The following is a 25,385-nucleotide window of genomic DNA, read 5'->3' on the forward strand; positions in this document are numbered from 1 at the left end:
CAATCAAAATAATTTTTTCTATTTAGAAATGAAAAGAAGTTATCAATACTAATTTGCCTTGATGCCTATTTAAATACCTAACTCCACTTTGACTTAATTACTGATTTTTCTATTGGAAGTTAATACATAATTTTTAAAGCAATATTTTCTCTTCAAATCTAAAAAAATGTTGTCTAGCTTCTTTAGAAAAGTATGTTGAGTGAACTGCCTATACCCAAACTTCTTTATCAAAGCATTCCTGATAGCAGCACTTATTGTACATGCCACAGAATTTCCTCTTAGCAAGTAGTATGGACTTGTAACTAACTTTATAAATATCTGTGTTTTGTATGCACTGTGCTTATAACATATCTAAAATATGTTTTGTATTTTATTGAAACTTTGTTTACTTCCATTTTTGTTTTATTTTAATTGAAACCACAAATCTATTTTTATTTAAGCATAGAAATCAAATCATCTACCTTAAAAATCCTCTTTTCTTATCTATCTGGGCTATGCAGAAGGTGTGCCCTCTGAAACCTGACTGCATCTATTAATTCTTCCATGGTTCCTATCTCACTGATGAAGAGTTCCGGACAGGTTATTCATTCATTACTGTCGTCAGTGGCCTCACTCACAGTATTAGCTGTCAGTTTCACTGCCAAGCTGTCTTTGTCATTGGCCTTAGTAAGACAAACCCAGATTTATCTTTTATGACAGTTCATAGGATGTCCTGTAAGCCCTACCCAGATAGGAGGCGTGGAATGTCACCCTTCTTTACAAATTGTCATACTTGATGCTGGAACCATTTCCTAACTGTTAGTCATTTCCTTTCAATTCCTGGATAGTATTCATTCTACTTCTTGAACTTATCTGGGTAGCTAGTTAACATAAGAAGTTAATTTTTTAAATCATTATTTGCTTTCAGGAAGACTTTGCTATGGAGTAGGGCTACATGAGTTTAAGATTTATGAGATTATTTTCATCTTTTTGTATTTTTGAACTCTGGCTAACTAAAGATATTACCATTAGTCACTGGCAGATCACTCGGGGGTTTATCTGAATCAATCTTATTTCTAGGGTTATACTCTCCAGACTGTTGCCCTAGGACGTGTTTCTCTTGGCCTTTAGAATGTGGTTAAGGAAGTGGAGGAGGGAATGGCATTTTTGTGATTGGACCTGGAAACTTTGTGTCACTCATTAACATATCTATGAGGTAGCAACATGCATGACATCTGTGCCAGATGGTCTGTGAAATCGAGAAAATGTGCATACATTTTGTTGTCCAAACTCAGATCAGTAGTAGTGGTGGATAAGTAAGAAGATACTAAAAATGTTACAGCCCAATAAATAACTAGTAATATTTGTTTTAAATAATCTAAGAATGCTTTTTAAAATTAAAATAGAAATACACAAACACGAGGTATTTGATAAATCCTAAATATACCATTTTTCTCCAGTATAGACTTACTTGTTCATTTAGTAACATTTATTAGGCATCTGCCATGTGCTTTATACTCTGCTAAACACTGAGAATAAAAGGAAAAAAAAATGAAACACAGTTCATTTCCTCTGAGGAATTCACCATCTAATGAAAGAGTAGATACACATTTAAATGCAAAATGGGTGTATGAATTTTCCCTGCTGCTTCACCACTTGCCAACAGGATGACAAACACCTGTACCTCCCTTCAGAGTGGAAGGCATGCCTGTGAATATTCTGGGCCATTGAAAAGGGATTTCCAATGTAGTGGAAATTAAGAAGGGACTATCCTGGGGAATGGAAAGCCCATACCCAAAGCAATGGAAGAATGTTTAGCTTTACTGCTCAAGTAGGGTGACAGGTGATGATCTCTGAGTTTGTAGGCTTGGGCCACCAGGCTTGCAAGATAATAGATGTCTCCCTACTCCTCTCCAAGTCATCACTCTAGCTCTAGTTACTCTTCTCCCTGTGGCCCTTGGTGGTGTTAGAGAGGGTACCTGGAAGTTAGAAGAGCCAACGTGTGCTCTAAAGAAGGCAGTTGTACCCATTGCTTCATCTTGGAATAGAATTCTGTGCTGCTTCTTTCTGGTCTCTAACTTTTAAGATTTTTCTCTAAAGTGGCCCATGGTGGTTCCATGCCATGGACCTCAACGGCCATGTGGTGATTCTCAGAAAATTGTTTGTAAATGCATAAACAAAATTTATGGGATTGCAAAAGAAACTAATTGTATTTAAATATAGTAATCAAACTATTAAAAAATAGTGATAGAGAAGACTTCTACTTTTTGGAAGATGGAATAGACATATCTTTCCCTCTTTCTCCCACCAAATTCAACTAAAAACCCTGCACATTATGTATGAAACAAATATTAAAAACTCTAGCAAGTGTAGAGAGGTAGTAGGAAGACTGGCTGGATACTTTGAGTCCCAATGAATGATATGGTGGTTAGTTCCTTAGATTATCTTTTTGCCTTATATATCTCAGACCTGGAGCCAGAAAATTGGCAATCTACGATAGCCAAGGAAAACAGAAAAAAAAGTGCCCCAAGAAAAGCCTTTTTTCTTCAGCCAAAGAACTAGGAAAGGGGAAGCCTAACAAGACAGATACTTTTAAACAATAACTGCCCACCTCCTCCTAAGCCAGTAAAGGCTGAGTGGGGAGTATAATCTTCTACCCTTGTCAAGCTGTAAGACAGATGACCATCAGTGGCAACCTACTGGGAAGCTGAAATTTTCACCCCTGTCAAAAAGTAAAAAGGAGAATCTCTTCCTACTGGGTATCAATAAAGGCTAAACAAGAAACCTGGACTTACATCCCACCTGAAAAATTAAGGCAGCATCCCCCTTCTGCTGAAGTAGCATCAAATGAAGCCAGCTAAAACAGAAGTTTAAATAAGATCCAAGGTCTCATCATAAGATATTCAAAAATTTCAAGTTTTAATAGAAAATCACTTGGCGTATTAAGAACCAGTAAAATCTCAAGTTGAATGTAACAAGACAATCAGTAGATGCCAACACTGACATGATAAAGATATTAGAGTTATCTGACAAAGATTTCAAAGAAGGCATTATGAAAATACTTTAATAAACAAATATAAACATACTTAAAACAAATGAAAAAATAGAAAATGTAAGCAAAGAAATAGGAAGTCTCAACACAGATATAGAAGATATATAAGCAACTAAATGGGAAAATGGGAACTGAAAAATACAAAAACTTAAATCAAAATACTCGATGAATGGACCTAACATCAGAATAGATGAAACAGAGGAAGCAGTTAGTAACACTGAAGATAGTATAGAAATTACCCATTCTGAAAAAAAGAGAAAATAGGCTGAAAAAAAAAATACAAAGCCTCAGAGACCTCTGAGACTACAGCAAAAAAGAAACTAACAATTGTGTCACTAGACTTCTGAAAGGAAAGAAAAAAGAGAGTGGAGCTGGAAAAGAACCAAAAAATGTAATGGCTGAAAACTTCCAAAGTTGGCAAGAGAGCTAAACCTACATAATCAAGGAGGCAAGTAAATCTCAAAAAGGATAAACTCATAGAAATCTACATTAAGACACCTCATTATCACACTTTACAACTAAAGATTACAACTATAGACAAAGGAAAACATCCAAAAATCTTTTGGACCTAGGGCTAGACAAAGAGTTATTAAGCTTGACATTAGGAGCATGATTCATACAAGGAAAAATTAATAAATTGGAGTTCATCGAAATTAAAAACTTTTGCTCTGTTAAAAGGATAAAGAAACAAGCTATAGGTTGGGCAGAAAATGCAAACCGCATATCTGATGAAGGACTTGTATGTAGAAAATATAAAGAACACTCAAGGCTCAACAGTAAAATAAATAATCCAATTAGAAAATGGAAAAAAGATGTGAAGAGACATGTCACCATTAACACAAACTGCTCTGAGGATGGGTAAAACCGGGATCACTCATAAATACATTGCTGGTGAGAATGTAAAATGGTACCGAGCCACTCTGAAAAAGTTTGGTGGTTTTCTCATAAGACTAAATATGCAACTAGTATGTGACCTAGCAATTATATTCTCGGGCAGTTATTCCAGAGAAGTGCAAACTTATGTTGACACAGCAACATGTACATGAATGTTTATAATAGTTTAATTTGTAATAGCCAAAACCGAGGCAGTCCAGATGTTTTTCAATGGGTTAAACAACCTGTAGTATAGTGACACTATGGAATACTAGTCAGCAGTAAAAGGAACAAGCCACTGATACATGCAACATCTTGAATGAATCTCCAGAGAGTTGTACTGAGTGGAAAGGTCATCACAAAACGTTACATACTGTGGGATTCCATATCAATAACATTTGAGAAATGACAAAATTACAGAAATGGAGAGGAGATTAGCGGTTGCCAGAGTTTAAGCATGGGATGGGATGGGAGGGAAGTATATGAGGCTATAAAAGTGTAACATGGGATCCTTGTGGTGATGAAAATGTTCTGTATATCTTGACCGTATCAGTAGCCATATCCTAGTTCTGATATTTTACTATAGTTTTGCAAGATGTTATCACTGGGGAAAACTGGGTAGCGAGTATGTAGGATCTACTTTTTTTTTTTACAACTGCCTGAGAATCTACAATTATTTCAAAATAAAACATTTAATTAAAAAACTATGATAGAGTAATATACTGTTTGTATTTTATTAACACTTTAAACAAGATTTATTTTTAGGTCTAGTTACTATTGAATTTTGGAAATAACCATCTTCAACAATTGTAATGTGAAAAGATCTGCAAATTCTGTTTGTGGCAGTCACATGTACTGCTACTGCTTCTATGGCTTCTTTCTTTCTCTCTTTCTCTCTCTTTCCCTCCCTCCCTCCCTCCCTCCCTCCCTCCCTCCCTCCCTCCCTCCCTCCCTCCCTCCCTCCCTCCCTCCCTCCCTCCCTCCCTCCCTCCCTCCCTCCCTCCCTCCCTTCCTTCCTTCCTTCCTTCCTTCCTTCCTTCCTTCCTTCCTTCCTTCCTTCCTTCCTTCCTTCCTTCCTTCCTTCCTTCCTTCCTTCCTTCCTTCCTTCCTTCCTTCCTTCCTTCCTTCCTTTGAGACAGAGTCTTGCTCTGTCACCCAGGCTGGAGTACAGTGTGCGATCTCGGCTCATTGCAACCTCCACTGCCTGGGTTCAAGCGATTCTCATGCCTCAGCCTCCCTGGTAGCTAGGACTACCGGCGCGCACTACCACACCTGGCTAATGTGTGTGTGTGTGTGTGTGTGTGTGTGTGTGTGTGTGTGTGTTTACTAGAGACAGGCTTTACCATGTTGGTCCAGCTGGTCTTGAACTCCGGACCTCAGGTGATACACCCGCCTCAGCCTCCCAAAGTGCTGGGATTACAGGCATGAGCCACTGCGACTGGCCTGGCTTGTTTCTTAGACTCACAAAGGAAGAAAATGCTACACTTAATTAGGGGTTAGAAAAAATAATGTGTAGTTTTTTTCTTATCCAAGGGCAGAGACCACTAAAAGGTCTATGGACAGGTCCAGAACTCCTTTTCTAGAGCCTATATTTTAAATGTTAAAAAATAACAAACCAAGTGGACACTGACCAAGATATAGAGGCCCCTTTCCTCCTCTGGAACAATTTGATTGACAGGGGAAATGTAAATACAGAAAACACTAATGTTTTGAGAGAGATGTTATTTCAATAAAAATGCTATCATGGAGGTATGAACAAAATAATGCAGACAACCAGAAGAAGGAAGTATTCATTCTCTAGGGTTCATCTGTGAAATTTTGCAGAAGTCAAATTTTGTCAAGGATTTGAAAAACAAGAAAAATATCAATCAGAGAAGAAAAGGGCGTTTCAGGCAAGAAAACAGTACATGCAAAGGGCTAAAGGAGTGGAGCTGCCCGAGAACCTGGTGCTGTCAAGGAACAGTGAGATGTCTGCTTGGTGGCAGGCCAGAGTGAGTGAGTGGAGGGTGAAGAGGATCATTAAGAAACTATGACAGAAAGCTAGAAAAGGAAGTTGAGAGCCAAAATGAGAGAGCCTGCTAGTAGGTTTGGAGTTGATTCTGTAAGTTATTCGTGGTGCTGTACAGGTTTTCCTAGATGGAGAAATTAAATGTTCTGATGAGATTTTTAAGTAGACAAATTTGGATGTCTACTAATTGCCCAGCATAGTGATTAAGTACAACTTATGCAATATTTCTTACATTTCTTAAAACTGTTTATAAAGTTGATAGTGATATAGGGTTAGGATCCATAATCTGAAAATGTGAAATAAAAAACCTCCTAAATCCAACACATTATGAGTGCTGATATGATGCTACAGGTAAACAATTCTACACCTGACCTCATATGATGGGTTGCTGTCAAAATGTGGGTGCACAACGACGATAATGCTGTTAACACCGCAGAAAAGTGACCACAGATGACATGGTGAACATGTGTGATGGGCTTATTGAAGGACTACAGCAGCATGCATTTGTGACAGAAAAGAACAAATCACATCAGTTTACAAAAACAAAGAGAGATGTCTAAGATAAAAACTGTTGTTAGTGAAGCAGATGACTCTGGAGGAAACATTTTAAAAAGCCATCCAGCAGAGTGTCTCCTCCTCCCTAGAGGACCCACTTCCTGGTCCTTCAACTGTTTCTGAAGTTTCTTCTCACCTAGAAAAATAAAATACAGTGCACAGTAACTTTTTAATAAAAGCAAGCATCATGAGTGGAGACCAAAAGCTTGCCATTGTTTGTTGCTGCGGTTAACAGCCGATACAGATATTCTGGTGATGCTACTGCACTGCTTAGTTCCCTAGAGTGCATTATTTTTTCACCGTATTAATGATATGTCATATTTTTTACTGTTACATACTGCTATGTGAATAAGTATTAGAAAATGATTACTTATTGGTAGCAGATACATTCAGAGTCAGGAATGATAGTGATGCCAGACAACCACGGATTGTCCACAAGGGTGGCTGAGTTAGTGAAACCTTTGCTTTCTGATGGCATGTACACAAACTTTGTTTTAAGAGCAAACTTATTAAAATATTGCATACGATTATGTTTAGGCTATAAGTATAAGGTGTATATGAAACATAAATCAATTTCGTGTTTTACTTGGGTCCCCTGCCCAATGTATTTCATCATATGTATGCAAATATTTGAAAATCCAAAGAAATACAAAAATCTAAAACACTTCTGGTCCTAAGCATTTTGGGTAAGGGATAATCAACCTGTTCTGTCCTTAATTAACAAGTAAGAAAACAGTCCTGATAGAAGCTCAGTATTGTGCCAAAGGCTGAGCAACTAATTCAATTGGTGGAATCAAGATGACAGTAGAAGTCTTGACAGCCTTTCAGCTCCACATTCTTTCCACTCCGGTCTTCTGGTGGGATGAAATGGACTCAGCTGTTTGGAGGCAGGAGAGCTTTCAGGCAAAAGTTGTAGTCAAGAATCTAGGTAATTCAAAAAGGACAATTTCTATTTAAAGAAAAAAAAAAAAAAGAATCCAGATAAGAGATGGTGATGGACTCCCCTTAGGTAGACTGCCTTCACATTAATTTAATGGAGTGGAATTCTCAGGGGGAACCTCTGGAGTTTTGTGACTCAGTAAGTTTGAATGGCTGAGATTTACAGCTTTCGAAAAAAAATCCCTGTGTAATGGCAGGTTTTTAGCTGGAAGGATAGAGTGGATGAAAACATCAGTGACATGACAGGACATGAAAGAGAAGCATGTTAGATGGCACCTAAGGAAATATGCTATTTAAAAAAACAATTAGAAGGATAAAGGTTATCTAGAAACATTAACCTGGTATATTATAATAACGTTAGCAAAATATTTGGGTAGACCTGGTAGGCCTGGTGATTTGAGAGATAACTCTCAAGGATTATTTATATTTTAGGCCTTTAATAATACTGGATGTAATGAGTTGCTGAAAAGATTATTCTTTTTAAACATAAAAATTATTTTGGAATTAATAGAAAGTTATGGCTTAGCTAAAACAACTTTTATGTCTGTTCCATTCAAAGAATATTTATTATTGCAAAGCAGAAGCAGGCTTTACCTTAATTTATTGGTCAGTGAACACAAACTCACGCAGCCTCTAGGAACCCTCTGCACAGGCAAACATGTGCCTTTCTAGACCAGCTAGTGTCTTCCCTATCTCACTGCATAGTTTATTTCCTTCATCAGCATTTGCCATACTCTAGAATTATCTTACTTGTTTATTTGCTCATTTGGTCATTATCCACTGACCCCAGCAGAATATAGGTTCCACGGGTGCAGGCAACCTCTCTTTTTTATTTGGCATGGTGTCCCAGTGCTTTGCATAGAGTAGGCACTGAGCAAGTATTGTTGAATGCAAGATTGGGTGCAGAGATTAATGAAATTTGTGTCATGGGAAGCTGAGTTGGGTCTTGAGGAATATTAGGTTATGGGTAGAATAAATGGAGTAGGGGCCTATCCAGACAGAAAGTCAACATGAGTGAAATGATAGGAGTTTTGTTAATGAGAATAGGAAGGAAGGCAGATGGAATAAAGTGGTATTTTTATGTTAGATTGTTTGAGGAAAAAAAATTAAAATTGTCAGGGTAGGGATAGAATGCAGAAAATAATCCAAAGCCAAGCAAGATTTTAGAGCTGGAAGAGATGTTAGCAATCCAGTCAACTCTCTTACAGTGAAATAGCTGAGGTCATAAGAGGTGATGACTCCCAAGTTAGCTAGAAAATTAATGGCATTATGACCAGAATCTCATTCTGTTGGTTTTTAATCCGATACTCTTTGCATGCTACTTTGGAAATAGGAAGACAATAAAACTTTTTGAATGGTAAACAATATATGGTAAAATTGGTGTTTATGAAAAATAGTCTTGCTCCATATGCAGGGCGAATTGGACTGAGGCAACTCTAATTCCAAGAGAACAGGGAAAAGACTATAGAGTAATAGTGGTATGATATGCAGAAGGCCTAGATAATGGTAGCAGAGTGGTAGCAGGGAAAGAACAGATAGTCATTAGAGGACAAATAGGTAGAATTAAATTAAGTTATACTGTTTCTAAAATGGAACTTTCTGTGAGAAAGTATTTAATTCTTACCCCTAAGATATTTTTATTCAGTCCCATCTTGAATATTTACTTTTTAGAATGCATTTTGAGTGAGGAAGTGGTTAACAGTTTGCCTTTGCACAAGTTAAAAAAGAAATGTGTATTATATTTTAAGTAGTTAGAACACAAAAATAATATGTTAACATGAGGTCTACCTTAGGTTTTTAAATCATATCAATCATAACTGAGAGCTTATCAAATCAAAGATATAGGACTGGGGACTGCCTTGCCTAAAACTTGTTTAGTATGAAATGTGTCTGACGTGGATCTTCTTGGGCTGCAAGTGTAAAACATGCACCAGAATTTGAAGAACAAATGAAAAAAAATTAAACTATCTCTTTCATAATTTATCATATTGATTACATGTTGAAATGATAATATAAATATACTGGGTTACATAAAATATATTATTCAAATCCATTTTACCTATTTCTTTTAAATTATTTAAATTTGGTTATAATATTTAACATTACATACGTGGCATATATTCTTTTTTTTCTCTTTTTTTTGAGATGGCGTCTCACTCTGTCCCCCAGGCTGGAGTGCAGTGGCGCCATCTCAGCTCACTGCAACCTCTGCCTCCTGGGTTCAAGCCATTCTCCTGCCTCAGCCTCCCAAGTAGCTGGAATTACAGGCGTATGCCATCATGCCCGGCTAATTGTTTTGTATTTTTAGTAGAGACGGGATTTCACCATGTTGGCCAGGCTGATCTTGATTTCCTGATCTCAGGTGATCCACCCACCTTGACCTCCCAAAGTGCTGGGATTACAGGCGTGAGCCACCCTGCCCTACGGCATATAGTCTTATATCATATTATTATAATACAATATATAATATATAATATAATATATCATAGTATAAAAACTTTTTTATTGTATAGCACTACTTTACTGCTTTTGTGGTCCATATTCTTTCTGAGTTATTTTTTATATTCTCTGGTTAATGTCTCAAAGTTCAGAAGTACTTCATTAGTATTAACATTTTCAGTGGTAACTGGTTTTTCTGAAAATAATTGTGTGATGACTACAATTATTTTTGAAATAGTTGTATTATTAGTTGCTCTTAAAATGTTAATCATATTACTAGAACTTTTTTTCTTTTTTCTTTTTTTTTTTCTGAGACAGAGTCTCGCTCTGTCACCCAGGCTGGTGTGCAGTGGCGCGATCTCGGCTCACTGCAAGCCCCGCCTCCCGGGTTCACGCCATTCCTCTGCCTCAGCCTCCTGAGTAGCTGGGACTACAGGCACCCGCCACCACGCCCGGCTAATTTTTTTTTTTTTTGTATTTTTAGTAGAGAAGGGGTTTCACCATGTTTGCCAAGATGGCATCGATCTCCTGACCTCGTGATCCGCCCGCCTTGGCTTCCCAAAGTGCTGGGATTACATGTGTGAGCCACCGTGCCCAGCCATTACTAGAACTTTTATAGATTGTTATAGGAGTTGTGGAGCTCCAGAATCTGAAAAACAGAAGTAGAAGGAATGAGAAAGAAGTCAAACTTTAAGTCCTGACATTTATGTTACAATGCTCAGTGACCACTTTCGCAAGAAAATTACCCTATGTGAGAATCTGTTGGTTTGTGCCGAGTGGAGATTTAATACTGTAAGCTTCCCTGCAAACAGGGAAAAGGTCTACTAAGTAACCACCTGCTTTTCAAGCAAAAGTTTTATATCTGGTCTTTGTCAGACTGCACCACAGCTCATGTAAACAGCATACTTTTCTTAGTTCTTTCGACAGTGCAGTTTCAAATGCACTCATTGTCGATTACCTGTGGTTGCTTCTGAAGCTAAAGACTGGGAGAGTAATTGGGGGAGGAGGTGGGAATAGGCCTATGAGACTGGAAGTCACAAGCGCGTTAAAAAAATACATATATATATATCAACTCCCTCTTCACTCCAGATAGACAGCAGGAAATTATTTCTTGTCACTCTTCCTTTTGGCCCATTTTTCTTTTTCATTATTTTGATTTTGGTGTGACATCTGTACATGTCTAAGATATACACCAGCTTAATAAACACACAGAATCACTCCTAAAGGAAGCTTCCTTATAGGTCAATGTGCTTTTAAAACCGTACAAATATCAGATTAATTTGGGGTTTGAGGAAATCTAACATTAGGATCTTATCCAAGATCCACATAGTTCAGTTTTACTGTAAATTTGCAAGGCAAAAATGTAGAGCCAAGATGAAAACGATGTCGACTTCTGAAAAAGTCTTTTTTCAAGTCACTTTTTACAAGTGAGTTTAGTATATTTAAATGAAATCATTTATATCACTGCATGGATTTTTACTTAAGAGTTTGTGAGTCAATCAACCAATCAATAAGTTAATAAGATCATCAATAAGCAATGAGTATCTCTCATATATGGAACTTTGTTAGTCGCTCTGAAAATGGAGTAAGTCGGAATGGTCCAGTTAGTGACCATTTAATTGGAGATATGACTGATGCACCTATGGAACTATTTTATGGAGGTGAAACTTGATCTGAGCCTTAAAAAATGAGTACAACTTAAGGGAAGAGAGAGAGGTTTTGGGCAAAGTGAAATTTTGATTTAATAATAGGAGAATAATATATCTCAGGGGCAATAAGAAAAACCATTATCAAATGTTTCATGTCAACAGTGGGAAATAAGATTGGATGGGCCAAAATTTTACAAAAGTGGTAGAGAGTTTTTTGCCTTAGGCATAGGAATTTCTCTTGATTTGGGAGATTCCAGGAAATTTATGTACTTTTCTGAGCATAACAGCAGTGTGAGAAAATTAGTGTTCAAATGGCATTCTAGGGAAGGGATGAGAAGCAGAATACAGGATCTGAGGCCTATTGAGATAGGTGAGAGGAGGATGACCATGGTGAATAAGCACTTGGCTGTAGTAAGGGAAGGGAAAGATGCCTGAGAAATCATGAAGAAAAATTTGATAAAGGTTAATAACTGTGATGATGATCTTATGAAAATCAACTTTTAAGAAAAATTAAGTGCAGCTTTTAGTTGTGTTTTGAGCTTCTAGTCTTCTACTCTTTTTTTTTTTTTTTTTTTTTTTTTTTGAGACAGAGTCTCGCTCTGTCGCCCAGACTGGAGTGCAGTGGCCGGATCTCAGCTCACTGCAAGCTCCGCCTCCCGGGTTCACGCCATTCTCCTGCCTCAGCCTCCCGAGTAGCTGGGACTACAGGCGCCAGCCACCTCGCCCGGCTAGTTTTTTGTATTTTTTTAGTAGAGACGGGGTTTCACTGTGTTAGCCAGGATGGTCTCGATCTTCTGACCTCGTGATCCGCCCGTCTCGGCCTCCCAAAGTGCTGGGATTACAGGCTTGAGCCACCGCGCCCGGCCTCTAGTCTTCTACTCTTATAGACCTGTCTTACCCAGAGAAGTCCTTCATAAATATTTATCTAGATATTTACTTTTAATATTTGTTAAAAAATGAATCAATGGACTAGGTTTCAAATATACATCCCCATTAAAAATGTCTGCCTACAAAAATACCATAGCACAATGCAACAGGTAATCCTACTTTTCCCCTTTCCTTAGATTTAGACTGTTTTTCCACCCTGAATAATCTCTCCTTTATCTCTCTTAAATTCAACGCATTTGTTAAATACCGACAAAAATGCCACTTCACTGTTTGATTTATTCCAGCTAAAGATATCTGCACTTTTATTTTCATAATTAATCAGCAATCATAGCTCACACTCTGTTTTAATTGGTATATTTATTTCATCAGTTACTTAATTAGTACTTCTTGGAGGATGGGGAATGTGTCTCACGGGTCTTTATATTTATTCCCTATGTGGTTTAGATCAGTGTTCTGCATGGAGTAGGTGATGTATAATTTATTATTAAGTTACACTGAATTATTTGACACCATCCTGGTTCAGGCACATGGCTGGTTCTCACGTGAGCTATCATTGCAGTCTCCTAACTCATCACCCTGTCTCCAATCCAGGCTTATATTGCTACCCAAGTCATTTCCATAAATTTTACTTGAGATTGGTGTCACATTCCTGCAGAATAATATCCCAACCACTAGTATTTAAGGCTATCACCTGTTGATGCCTTTTTTTATCCTTTAGGCTACAGGAGAAGCTCTTTGGGGTTGTTATCATTACCTCAAGCAGCTCCAAGCTGCTCTTTAGCTAAGATGTCAGAAATTAGATAAAACACTTGTGCTCACTGCCATTGGCCAAAATGGTTTCCTAAAGTTGTCAAAAAGCATCAAAGTCAGACCCAAGGAATGTCTACACATGTCAATACTTACATTCAATAATGCTGACATTCTCTGTGAAGTCAGGCTAAGTCCTTTAGCTGCAATTTTGAGCTAACATAGGAAAACAAACAGTCTAGTGGCTGGCACAGGGCAGACACTTCTAGTCTTTATATTGTCCAAATACACAACGCACTCCCATGCATAACACCTCTCAAGACACAGAGAAATGCACAATCACTGTTTCCCTTCACTGTCCAACCCCACAAGGTGAGAATCACTACCATACATGATCAAATACTGTGATTAAACAACAACACAACACAAACACATCTACCAAAGACCTGCTTCCTATGACATTTTGGGTGACCACTATAGATAATTTTATTGAAACTCATTTATTGTCTCCCTGTGCTCACATGACAGATAACATATAATTTTCTATTTTTTTTCAGTGAGATTGTATGAAATTGATATATTTTTAAATATCCTTGGGCTGAAAATATATGAACAACGAAATATTATCAAAATGAGTGGACTGTGGGTCCTACGTGTGTGAACTCTGGGAAACTGGAACATTAAGTAATACTTATTTGTGGACGAATGTGGTTTCTAATCTTAAATCTATTTCAGTTTGTTCCACACTAGAGAACATTGGAAAATACTACCTGAATAAAGTGTGCTTTTAGCAGCCCTGAAAATCAACACTTTTGTTTTTTGTTAGTATAATCTGGCCTCTTCTTTTATTAAAGGTCAAAAGTTATAGAGACTTTGCCAAGTAAGAGGTAGTTATTTTTGCCAAAGTAAAAAGTTCTACAGATATTTTCAGACATTTGAGCCAGTGGGGTTTAAAAAAAAATCTTTTCCGGTGGGGGCGGAGCAAGATGGCCGAATAGGAGCAGCTCCAGTCTCCAACTCCCAGCGCGAGCGACACAGAAGACCGGTGATTTCTGCATTTTCCACTGAGCCTCTGCTGCTGATACCCAGGCAAACAGGGTCTGGAGTGGACCTCAAGCAATCTCCAACAGACCTACAGCTGAGGGTCCTGACTGTTAGAAGGAAAACTATCAAACAGGAAGGACACCTACACCAAAACCCCATCAGTACATCACCATCATCAAAGACCAGAGGCAGATAAAACCACAAAGATGGGGAAAAAGCAGGGCAGAAAAGCTGGAAATTCAAAAAATAAGAGCGCATCTCCCCCGGCAAAGGAGCGCAGCTCATCGCCAGCAACGGATCAAAGCTGGACGGAGAATGACTTTGACGAGATGAGAGAAGAAGGCTTCAGTCCATCAAATTTCTCAGAGCTAAAGGAGGAATTACGTACCCAGCGCAAAGAAACTAAAAATCTTGAAAAAAAAGTGGAAGAATTGATGGCTAGAGTAATTAATGCAGAGAAGGTCCTAAACGAAATGAAAGAGATGAAAACCATGACACGAGAAATACGTGACAAATGCACAAGCTTCAGTAACCGACTCGATCAACTGGAAGAAAGAGTATCAGCGATTGAGGATCAAATGAATGAAATGAAGCGAGAAGAGAAACCAAAAGAAAAAAGAAGAAAAAGAAACGAACAAAGCCTGCAAGAAGTATGGGATTATGTAAAAAGACCAAATCTACGTCTGATTGGGGTGCCTGAAAGTGAGGGGGAAAATGGAACCAAGTTGGAAAACACTCTTCAGGATATCATCCAGGAGAACTTCCCCAACCTAGTAGGGCAGGCCAACATTCAAATCCAGGAAATACAGAGAACGCCACAAAGATACTCCTCGAGAAGAGCAACTCCAAGACACATAATTGCCAGATTCACCAAAGTTGAAATGAAGGAAAAAATCTTAAGGGCAGCCAGAGAGAAAGGTCGGGTTACCCACAAAGGGAAGCCCATCAGACTAACAGCAGATCTCTCGGCAGAAACTCTCCAAGCCAGAAGAGAGTGGGGGCCAATATTCAACATTCTTAAAGAAAAGAATTTTAAACCCAGAATTTCATATCCAGCCAAACTAAGTTTCATAAGTGAAGGAGAAATAAAATCCTTTACAGATAAGCAAATGCTTAGAGATTTTGTCACCACTAGGCCTGCCTTACAAGAGACCCTGAAGGAAGCACTTAACATGGAAAGGAACAACCGGTACCAGCCATTGCAAAAACATGCCAAAATGTAAAGACCATTGAGGCTAGGAAGAAACTGCATCAACTAATGAGCAAAATAACCAGTTAATATCATAATGGCAGGATCAAGTTCACACATAACAATCTTAACCTTAAATGTAAATGGACTAAATGCTCCAATTAAAAGACACAGACTGGCAAACTGGATAAAGAGTCAAGACCCATCAGTCTGCTGTATTCAGGAGACCCATCTCACACGCAGAGACATACATAGGCTCAAAATAAAGGGATGGAGGAAGATTTACCAAGCAAATGGAGAACAAAAAAAAGCGGGGGTTGCAATACTAGTCTCTGATAAAACAGACTTTAAACCATCAAAGATCAAAAGAGACAAAGAAGGCCATTACATAATGGTAAAGGGATCAATTCAACAGGAAGAGCTAACTATCCTAAATATATATGCACCCAATACAGGAGCACCCAGATTCATAAAGCAAGTCCTTAGAGACTTACAAAGAGACTTAGACTCCCATACAATAATAATGGGAGACTTCAACACTCCACTGTCAACATTAGACAGATCAACGAGACAGAAAGTTAACAAGGATATCCAGGAATTGAACTCATCTCTGCAGCAAGCAGACCTAATAGACATCTATAGAACTCTCCACCCCAAATCAACAGAATATACATTCTTCTCAGCACCACATCATACTTACTCCAAAATTGACCACGTAATTGGAAGTAAAGCACTCCTCAGCAAATGTACAAGAACAGAAATTATAACAAACTGTCTCTCAGACCACAGTGCAATCAAACTAGAACTCAGGACTAAGAAACTCACTCAAAACCGCTCAACTACATGGAAACTGAACAACCTGCTCCTGAATGACTACTGGGTACATAACGAAATGAAGGCAGAAATAAAGATGTTCTTTGAAACCAATGAGAACAAAGATACAACATACCAGAATCTCTGGGACACATTTAAAGCAGTGTGTAGAGGGAAATTTATAGCACTAAATGCCCACAAGAGAAAGCAGGAAAGATGCAAAATTGACACTTTAACATCGCAATTAAAAGAACTAGAGAAGCAAGAGCAAACACATTCGAAAGCTAGCAGAAGGCAAGAAGTAACTAAGATCAGAGCAGAACTGAAGGAGATAGAGACACAAAAAACCCTCCAAAAAATCAATGAATCCAGGAGTTGGTTTTTTGAAAAGATCAACAAAATTGACAGACCACTAGCCAGACTAATAAAGAAGAAAAGAGAGAAGAATCAAATCGACGCAATTAAAAATGATAAAGGGGATATCACCACCGACCCCACAGAAATACAAACTACCATCAGAGAATACTATAAACACCTCTACGCAAATAAACTGGAAAATCTAGAAGAAATGGATAATTTCCTGGACACTTACACTCTTCCAAGACTAAACCAGGAAGAAGTTGAATCCCTGAATAGACAAATAGCAGGCTCTGAAATTGAGGCAACAATTAATAGCCTACCAACCAAAAAAAGTCCAGGACCAGATGGATTCACAGCTGAATTCTACCAGAGGTACAAGGAGGAGTTGGTACCATTCCTTCTGAAACTATTCCAATCAATAGAAAAAGAGGGAATCCTCCCTAACTCATTTTATGAGGCCAATATCATCCTGATACCAAAGCCTGGCAAGGACACAACAAAAAAAGAGAATTTTAGACCAATATCCCTGATGAACATCGATGCAAAAATCCTCAATAAAATACTGGCAAACCGGATTCAGCAACACATCAAAAAGCTTATCCACCATGATCAAGTGGGCTTCATCCCTGGGATGCAAGGCTGGTTCAACATTCGCAAATCAATAAACATAATCCAGCATATAAACAGAACCAATGACAAGAACCACATGATTATCTCAATAGATGCAGAAAAGGCTTTTGACAAAATTCAACAGCCCTTCATGCTAAAAACGCTCAATAAATTCGGTATTGATGGAACGTACCTCAAAATAATAAGAGCTATTTATGACAAACCCACAGCCAATATCATACTGAATGGGCAAAAACTGGAAAAATTCCCTTTGAAAACTGGCACAAGACAGGGATGCCCTCTCTCACCACTCCTATTCAACATAGTGTTGGAAGTTCTGGCTAGGGCAATCAGGCAAGAGAAAGAAATCAAGGGTATTCAGTTAGGAAAAGAAGAAGTCAAATTGTCCCTGTTTGCAGATGACATGATTGTATATTTAGAAAACCCCATTGTCTCAGCCCAAAATCTCCTTAAGCTGATAAGCAACTTCAGCAAAGTCTCAGGATACAAAATTAATGTGCAAAAATCACAAGCATTCTTATACACCAGTAACAGACAAACAGAGAGCCAAATCAGGAATGAACTTCCATTCACAATTGCTTCAAAGAGAATCAAATACCTAGGAATCCAACTCACAAGGGATGTAAAGGACCTCTTCAAGGAGAACTACAAACCACTGCTCAGTGAAATCAAAGAGGACACAAACAAATGGAAGAACATACCATGCTCATGGATAGGAAGAATCAATATTGTGAAAATGGCCATACTGCCCAAGGTAATTTATAGATTCAATGCCATCCCCATCAAGCTACCAATGAGTTTCTTCACAGAATTGGAAAAAACTGCTTTAAAGTTCATATGGAACCAAAAAAGAGCCCGCATCTCCAAGACAATCCTAAGTCAAAAGAACAAAGCTGGAGGCATCACGCTACCTGACTTCAAACTATACTACAAGGCTACAGTAACCAAAACAGCATGGTACTGGTACCAAAACAGAGATATAGACCAATGGAACAGAACAGAGTCCTCAGAAATAATACCACACATCTACAGCCATTTGATCTTTGACAAACCTGAGAGAAACAAGAAATGGGGAAAGGATTCCCTATTTAATAAATGGTGCTGGGAAAATTGGCTAGCCATAAGTAGAAAGCTGAAACTGGATCCTTTCCTTACTCCTTATACGAAAATTAATTCAAGATGGATTAGAGACTTAAATGTTAGACCTAATACCATAAAAATCCTAGAGGAAAACCTAGGTAGTACCATTCAGGACATAGGCATGGGCAAAGATTTCATGTCTAAAACACCAAAAGCAACGGCAGCAAAAGCCAAAATTGACAAATGGGATCTCATTAAACTAAAGAGCTTCTGCACAGCAAAAGACACTACCATCAGAGTGAACAGGCAACCTACAGAATGGGAGAAAATTTTTGCAATCTACTCATCTGACAAAGGGCTAATATCCAGAACCTACAAAGAACTCAAACAAATTTACAAGAAAAAAAAAACAAACAACCCCATCAAAAAGTGGGCAAAGGACATGAACAGACATTTCTCAAAAGAAGACATTCATACAGCCAACAGACACATGAAAAAATGCTCATCATCACTGGCCATCAGAGAAATGCAAATCAAAACCACAATGAGATATCATCTCACACCAGTTAGAATGGCAATCATTAAAAAGTCAGGAAACAACAGGTGCTGGAGAGGATGTGGAGAAATAGGAACACTTTTACACTGCTGGTGGGATTGTAAGCTAGTTCAACCATTATGGAAAACAGTATGGCGATTCCTCAAGGATCTAGAACTAGATGTACCATATGACCCAGCCATCCCATTACTGGGTATATACCCAAAGGATTGTAAATTATGCTGCTATAAAGACACATGCACACGTATGTTTATTGCAGCACTATTCACAATAGCAAAGACTTGGAATCAACCCAAATGTCCATCAGTGACAGATTGGATTAAGAAAATGTGGCACATATACACCATGGAATACTATGCAGCTATAAAAAAGGATGAGTTTGAGTCCTTTGTAGGGACTTGGATGCAGCTGGAATCCATCATTCTTAGCAAACTATCACAAGAACAGAAAACCAAACACCGCATGTTCTCACTCATAGGTGGGAACTGAACAATGAGATCACTCGGACTCAGGAAGGGGAACATCACACACCGGGGCCTATCATGGGGAGGGGGGAGGGGGGAGGGATTGCATTGGGAGTTATACCTGATGTAAATGACGAGTTGATGGGTGCAGCACAGCAACATGGCACAAGTATACATATGTAACAAACCTGCATGTTATGCACATGTACCCTACAACTTAAAGTATAATAATAATAAATAAATTAAAAAAAAAAAAAAAAAAGGTATAGTTAACCTGTAATAAACTGCACATATTAGGAATATATAAGTTGATACTTTAAAAACAATCAACTTTTCATTTTAGAATAGATTTAGATTTACAGAAAAGTTGCAAATACAGTAAGAGAATGTCTACATTCCAGAGGAAACTTTGCACCAGTTTCCTCTATTATTTACATGTTACACTAATATGGTGCATTAATCACAATTAATAAACCAATATTGACCAAAAAAAAAAAAAATAAAAAAAAAAATAATAAAAAAATCTTTTCCTTAATTACTTGTGCATTGGTAGATCCTTGTTTCATCAAAATTTGTTTGCAAGATCTTTTAATATTCATCTATTCATTCAACAATTATTTATGCAGCTCCCATTGTACACCAGGCACTATGCTAGGTGCTGGGATTCAGTGGTGAGCAGAAAAAGGCCAAGGGTCTTCAAATTGTGGTTCCCGCAATTTGGTAGAGGAAGACATAGAATTATTAAATAATCAGACAAATTAATGAGAACTCACAACTCCATTAAGTGCTCTAAATTAGAGAACCCGGTGCTATGAGAACATCTAAAAGGGGATCTGACCTAGGTAAGGAGGTCAGGGAAGCTTCCCTAAGGAAGTGGCAATTGCATTGATATGTGCATGAGTAAGAGCTAAAATTGAATTCCATGCAGAGGAACTATTAGGTGCTAAGGTCCTGTGAGGCCAGTGGGTATGGCACCTGCTAGGAAAGTAGGACAGTATGGCTTAGCAGAAAGAGCTGGGAGAAATGTGGTAGAGTCAAGGTTGGAAAAAAAGGAGGGGTCAAGCCATGCAGGTATTAGGCCCTGTTAGGGATGTTGTCTTTATCCTAATTGTTTGCAAAACCTGTCAAGGTGTTTATAAGCAACCGGAGACAAGATCAGATTTGTCTTGAAGGGGTCCCTAGAGTTAAAAGGCAGGAACACATTGGTGTGGGAGAGTGGGAAGTGTGGGTGAGAGATGAGACTATTGCAGTAATCTAGGCATCATCAGATGGTGGTGTCTTTGATCAGAGTGGTAACAGAGAGTAGGCTGTAGAGAGGTTTGAAGTAAAATAAATGACTTGGTGACAAATAGGATGATACGTGGCATGACTCCTGAGTTCCTCTGTTGGCCAAAATCTTTCCAAATTAAGGATTATGCTAGACCTGACACATTTATTCTCCAAAGAAATATTTGTTTCAATGACTCTTTGGATTCATTTATTCAATCAATATTTATGGAGCACTTGTTTTGTATTATTCTGGCTGCCGGTGATACAGGAGTAGACAAGGCAGTCTCTCTAATAGAGCTTGTGCCTGTTAGTGCCAGAAACTCTGGCTAAGGTGAAAATTAGTGCAATCACAATGGAAACGGTAAACTACTGGAGGTCAATTTTTCTTTTGGCAAATCAGAAAATTCTTAGTGCTTTATGATTTCTAAAATCCCTTACTAATTTATAGAACTAGAAAGGCAGGAAGGTTTAAAATGAAGAGTCAGGGAAGACAATGGGGACACCCAAGGTCACAAAGCTATGAGAAATGATTACTTTGGGTCAGGTCTTCCAACTCTAAAATCAGGGTTCCTCCTCCTTTTGTATTAAGACCATAATCAAGGACATTTAAAAAACAGCCTGCTGAGGAAGGGGTGTTTTTTAATAATTCACCAGTTTGAAAACAGATTCAAGGGCTTCCTCTCTCAAGTGGAAAAAAGCATATTTCTGGATTTAAGTCTAAGAAACAAAAGCGCCCTTCTTTTGACTTTATCATTACCTAAAGTAACACAGATTCTTTATTGGCCAAATGAAGGCATGAAAGTCAGGAAAATTCTGAGATTTTGTATTGATACATCATGGAAAGGAACAATTTCAGGTATGTATCTTGGAAGCCCATGCCAGTACCTGTGGGTGAGCTTGGAACCAATGAAAAGTAGATGAAGACAGGCCTACATTGACCTTATTTGGCTCCTTGATTTGAGAAGCTTAATTATATGAATTTTTGTGCTTGTCTCCATTACGTTTACTTCTCGTATTTAGCTGGTACTTAGATGCTTACAGGAGGCTTTAGATCAGTGTTTATTTTCATTAACAACAAGCTTGATTTTTTTTAAGATTAGAAAGCATAAATGCAGTGGTTCTAAGGATGTGACTTCCTTAGGCCTACATAATGCTTATAGGTTTTTAAAAAAAGAATTGTCTGTCTGCAACTATCATTTCTCAGTTCTGAAGACTGTCAGTTCTTACTAGGCAGGCAAACTGAAATGTTTTTCACTATAAAGATGTTTTCCCTTTATCTGCCACATTTCCAGTTATCAAAAAAAAAATCACATCTAGACTCCAAGTGTTCAATATTATTTATCAAAATAAATTTATTAAAAGTATTCAAAGACCACTTCAAAGTGTAGCTGCCTTCAAGACAGATTTTTGGCACTCATAACGGAGACTGCAGTTTTCAACACCATAGTACTCATTCTATTTCACATGTCATTTTTAACAATGCAAACATGGACCATTTCAGTTTCAGCACTACATGAGACAACAGTACCGATGATCTGTGGTCATAAGAACTCCAATACCCTTGCACATAGTAAACACTTTACTGTTATTGAGTCCTAAACTAAAACTACTATGTGGTAACATGGATCGATTTAGGGAAAGATGTACAGTCAGCTACCTAAGGCCACATAATCCCAGATCTATTGATTTTAAATGCTTTTGGACCAACAGTATTACATTGTCTCTTTCATCGTCTTACATTCCTGCTTTTCAGAGTGAGACACCACGTTCAGACCACCTATTCCCTTCTTGCGTTCTGTACACAGTGAGGGAAGCTGTTCTGATACCAGCTTCTCCTAGTCAGTTACTGGCTTCCTGATTCACTACCCAGCTTTGAATCAATAGTTCTGAGTGATGTTTCCTGAACACCCAGGCTGAATTCAAGGTCAGTCTTTATGGCAGGTCAGTCTTTCCCCTTAGGAAAAAGAATGAAATGTCCTCCATTTCTGGGCTCCCTTTTACATTTCATGTAGCATGAGGCTCTGTGGTGATTTGAGGCTTTTTACACAAGTCCTGGTAGAATTCTGACTCCAAGAAACGGGGATAAGAGTTGTTCTCCATCAAGCTGTATACCCTTTTCTGGGCAGTTGTGAAGCAGCCACTTGTAGCTTCTTGTATATTCTGGGCAATCAGAGTTTTGGTTTGAAAATCTATGTTTATCTGAAATAAAACAAAAAAGTTGTTTATTTGGTGTTCAGAGTTAAAGATTAAAATTTAGTATTTGAAAACAAAAAATAATGTGTGATTAGCTTTACTACCTAAGTCACAGAAGAACTTTAACATAACTGAAAGCTACAACGTGGGGGGACTTTTTACCCCTCCTTCTAGCCCCACTTTGCCCTTATTTTGTTTCACTTTTGTGCTAAAAATGTCCAGATTGTGCTCAGTTTAGGAACTTGTTTCCTTACCTCTTTTGGAGCTTCCTTTTCTATAAAATCAGTATATATCTTCCTTGCTTTTGAGGACAATTTTTGGGGTGATTTGGTTTTTTTGAAGTCTTCACAGGCCAGCCAGAATTCAATATTTTCTTCACAGAATTCCGACTTTAAAAAAGCCCTGAATGCAGCAAGACCATCTGAAGGGGGGAGAAAAGAAAGCATGCAGAATGTGAAGAACCGAGTGACCAAATGATTCTTTTATGTTTCTCCTAGTACTTCTCCCTCACATTTTAATTATTTCTAAATGACAGCAATTTTCTAGATTTCGCTTAAATCTGTAATTCTCAAAATTTAGCTTTTTAAAGACGAAGATACCAGTAGGCAAAATGCTTATGTTGGCCCTCTGCTGCAAAAATATAAGTACTTTGCTGTCAATGCAAAGTAAATATTTATAGGGGAGACATAAATTCTCTGGGAACTAAGCCTCTTGAAAACATTGTATGCAATGGAAAAACTGACTCAACCTTAACTATAAGCAACTGCCACTTTAATTTTTTTAGGCTGATTTTCTTCCCCACCTGGAGGAAATACATGCATTTATTTCCATGGTTAAACCCTGGGAAATAAAGGAGAGAAAAACAGGCTTTATCCAATAGTGACTGCAGTCTAATCCCCCTCAGGCAAGCTGCTCTTTTGTTGTGTGGACCCAGCCTTTGCAGGCTTTTGCAATATTAGCAATGGCTAAAGTTCAAGAGTTAACTTACATTTGCTAGCTAGCAGCTCGTCAAATGCTTCTGACCACAGCTGTGCTTCCTCAGGAGAAGGTCTGCAAGAGAGGTTCTGCATGTTAGCTTATGCACATCAGAGTTCCCCTTTTCAGTTCAGCAACTAACTATTAACATTTGCAAGTACAGGATTCTCAACTTACTTGATGAAAGCTTGTTGTTTGCTTTTTTTGCCGGTTTTGGGTTTCCCAGGAGTAGAGGAATTTTGCAAGAAGTAGCTCAAACGGGTCTTCCAATCTTTTAAACTAAAACAAACAAAAAAATTTAAAAAAGATAATCACTAAGTAGCAACACTTGAATATGCTACTGCAGCTGAACGCATTTTTACCAAATAAAGTCACCCAGTAACTAGAGACAAACCGCATAAGGCAAAGCAAGAACTCTTCAAATAACAGTCTTATCCACTTAACATTTAAACCTCATGTACTGAGCAGTTTCATCCATTAATCTGATTGTATCTACTAGTTTTACAACTAAGGGCAGGGCTACCTACAATCACTAGGGTATTTTAAAGAATTGTTAATGAATTTAGTTCAAAAGGCAGATACTATTTCTGGCTCACAAAGGGCATCAGTTTGTTTGCAAGGTTAATTACAATTCCGAGGGGTTTTACAATTTAATGAAAAGGACAGACGTGGAACTGTCTGGAGCCGGCCCACGCTTCTCTCTTTAGAGCAAGAGGTTCTGGAGCATGCCAGAGACAGTGTACAAGGAGGTGGGTGACTGATTCCCCTGCGCTCTTCCTTCCCCACCTACAACACTTCTTTTAAGCAGACGCTGCAGAACAATTATTTGTTCCACATTCATGACTGGGTGAGATCTGCTCTATAATTAAAAAACAAAAATGGATTTTAAACGAGTATATTCACAACCAGCAAGAGCATCTCCTTCCAGGAGCTGTGTAAGCTGATGAGAACTCATCATGCAACGTATGCATGCTGGGGACGCGCTTCAGCCGCAGGATTCTGATGTCATTTTGAATGCAGGAGGACAAAAAGCCAACCCGCAATTTCTTAGCGCATCCACCACCGCCCTCATATCAACTATCTCCCTCGGTTCCTAAACTCTACCCGAGCATCACCCAGATTTAACCTTAACAAACTGACCTTTTCGATTTTTTTTTTCCCCTGCAGAGGCTCGGGCTAGTTTCCTAACATCAAAGCCGAGCCCAAAGTACCGCGTTTGCAGCTCGCAGTGTGTGGCAGGGGTGGCGGGAGAGGGAAGAAAGCCATACTCACAGGGTCCGTTTCATCTTTTCCCGCTTCTCCTCGCTCTTGTGGCCGCTGCCAGCGCTAGTGTCCATAGGTCTGCAGTCGTGTTGAACAGCCAAGAACATAGCACTTTGCATTATCGTCCTCCCGCTGGGGCCGCGGCTGTTTGCTGCTGGGCGTGCGTCGCAGCTTTTATAAGAAGCCGCGACTTGGGGGCGGGGCTTCGCGGCTCCGGCCCCGCCTCAAGAGGACGCGGATTGGTTGGTTGCAAACGGGCACTGGGATGGGGTCAGCGCCCGCCAGCGGCAGTCTCGGTTAACGCCGAAGGGTCTGGAAGCCAGGGCGCTGCTGACGTCTGCGGCCCGGGCTTCTTGCGCACTCGGACTACATAGCAGCGGCCAGCTGGGGCCGGTGTGCGAGCAGACAGGGACTTTTCAG

General features: G+C 38.7%; 1 protein-coding gene across 1 annotated transcript; it reads right to left on the bottom strand.

Moving 5' to 3' along the window:
• Nucleotides 1-21,861: 21,861 nt before the first annotated feature.
• RGS2 (regulator of G protein signaling 2) lies at nucleotides 21,862-25,129 on the bottom strand. The gene is made up of 5 exons (XM_050783050.1): nucleotides 24,975-25,129; nucleotides 23,880-23,981; nucleotides 23,716-23,777; nucleotides 22,982-23,148; nucleotides 21,862-22,733 (listed from the first exon to the last, which is right to left on the bottom strand). The coding sequence occupies exons 1-5, from the start codon at nucleotides 25,082-25,084 to the stop codon at nucleotides 22,539-22,541; spliced, it is 636 nt and encodes a 211-aa protein (XP_050639007.1). The 5' UTR covers nucleotides 25,085-25,129; the 3' UTR covers nucleotides 21,862-22,538.
• Between the last annotated feature and the right edge of the window lie 256 nt (nucleotides 25,130-25,385).

This window comes from Macaca thibetana, chromosome 1 (assembly GCF_024542745.1).
Source record: "Macaca thibetana thibetana isolate TM-01 chromosome 1, ASM2454274v1, whole genome shotgun sequence".
Taxonomy (NCBI): Eukaryota; Metazoa; Chordata; class Mammalia; order Primates; family Cercopithecidae; genus Macaca; species Macaca thibetana.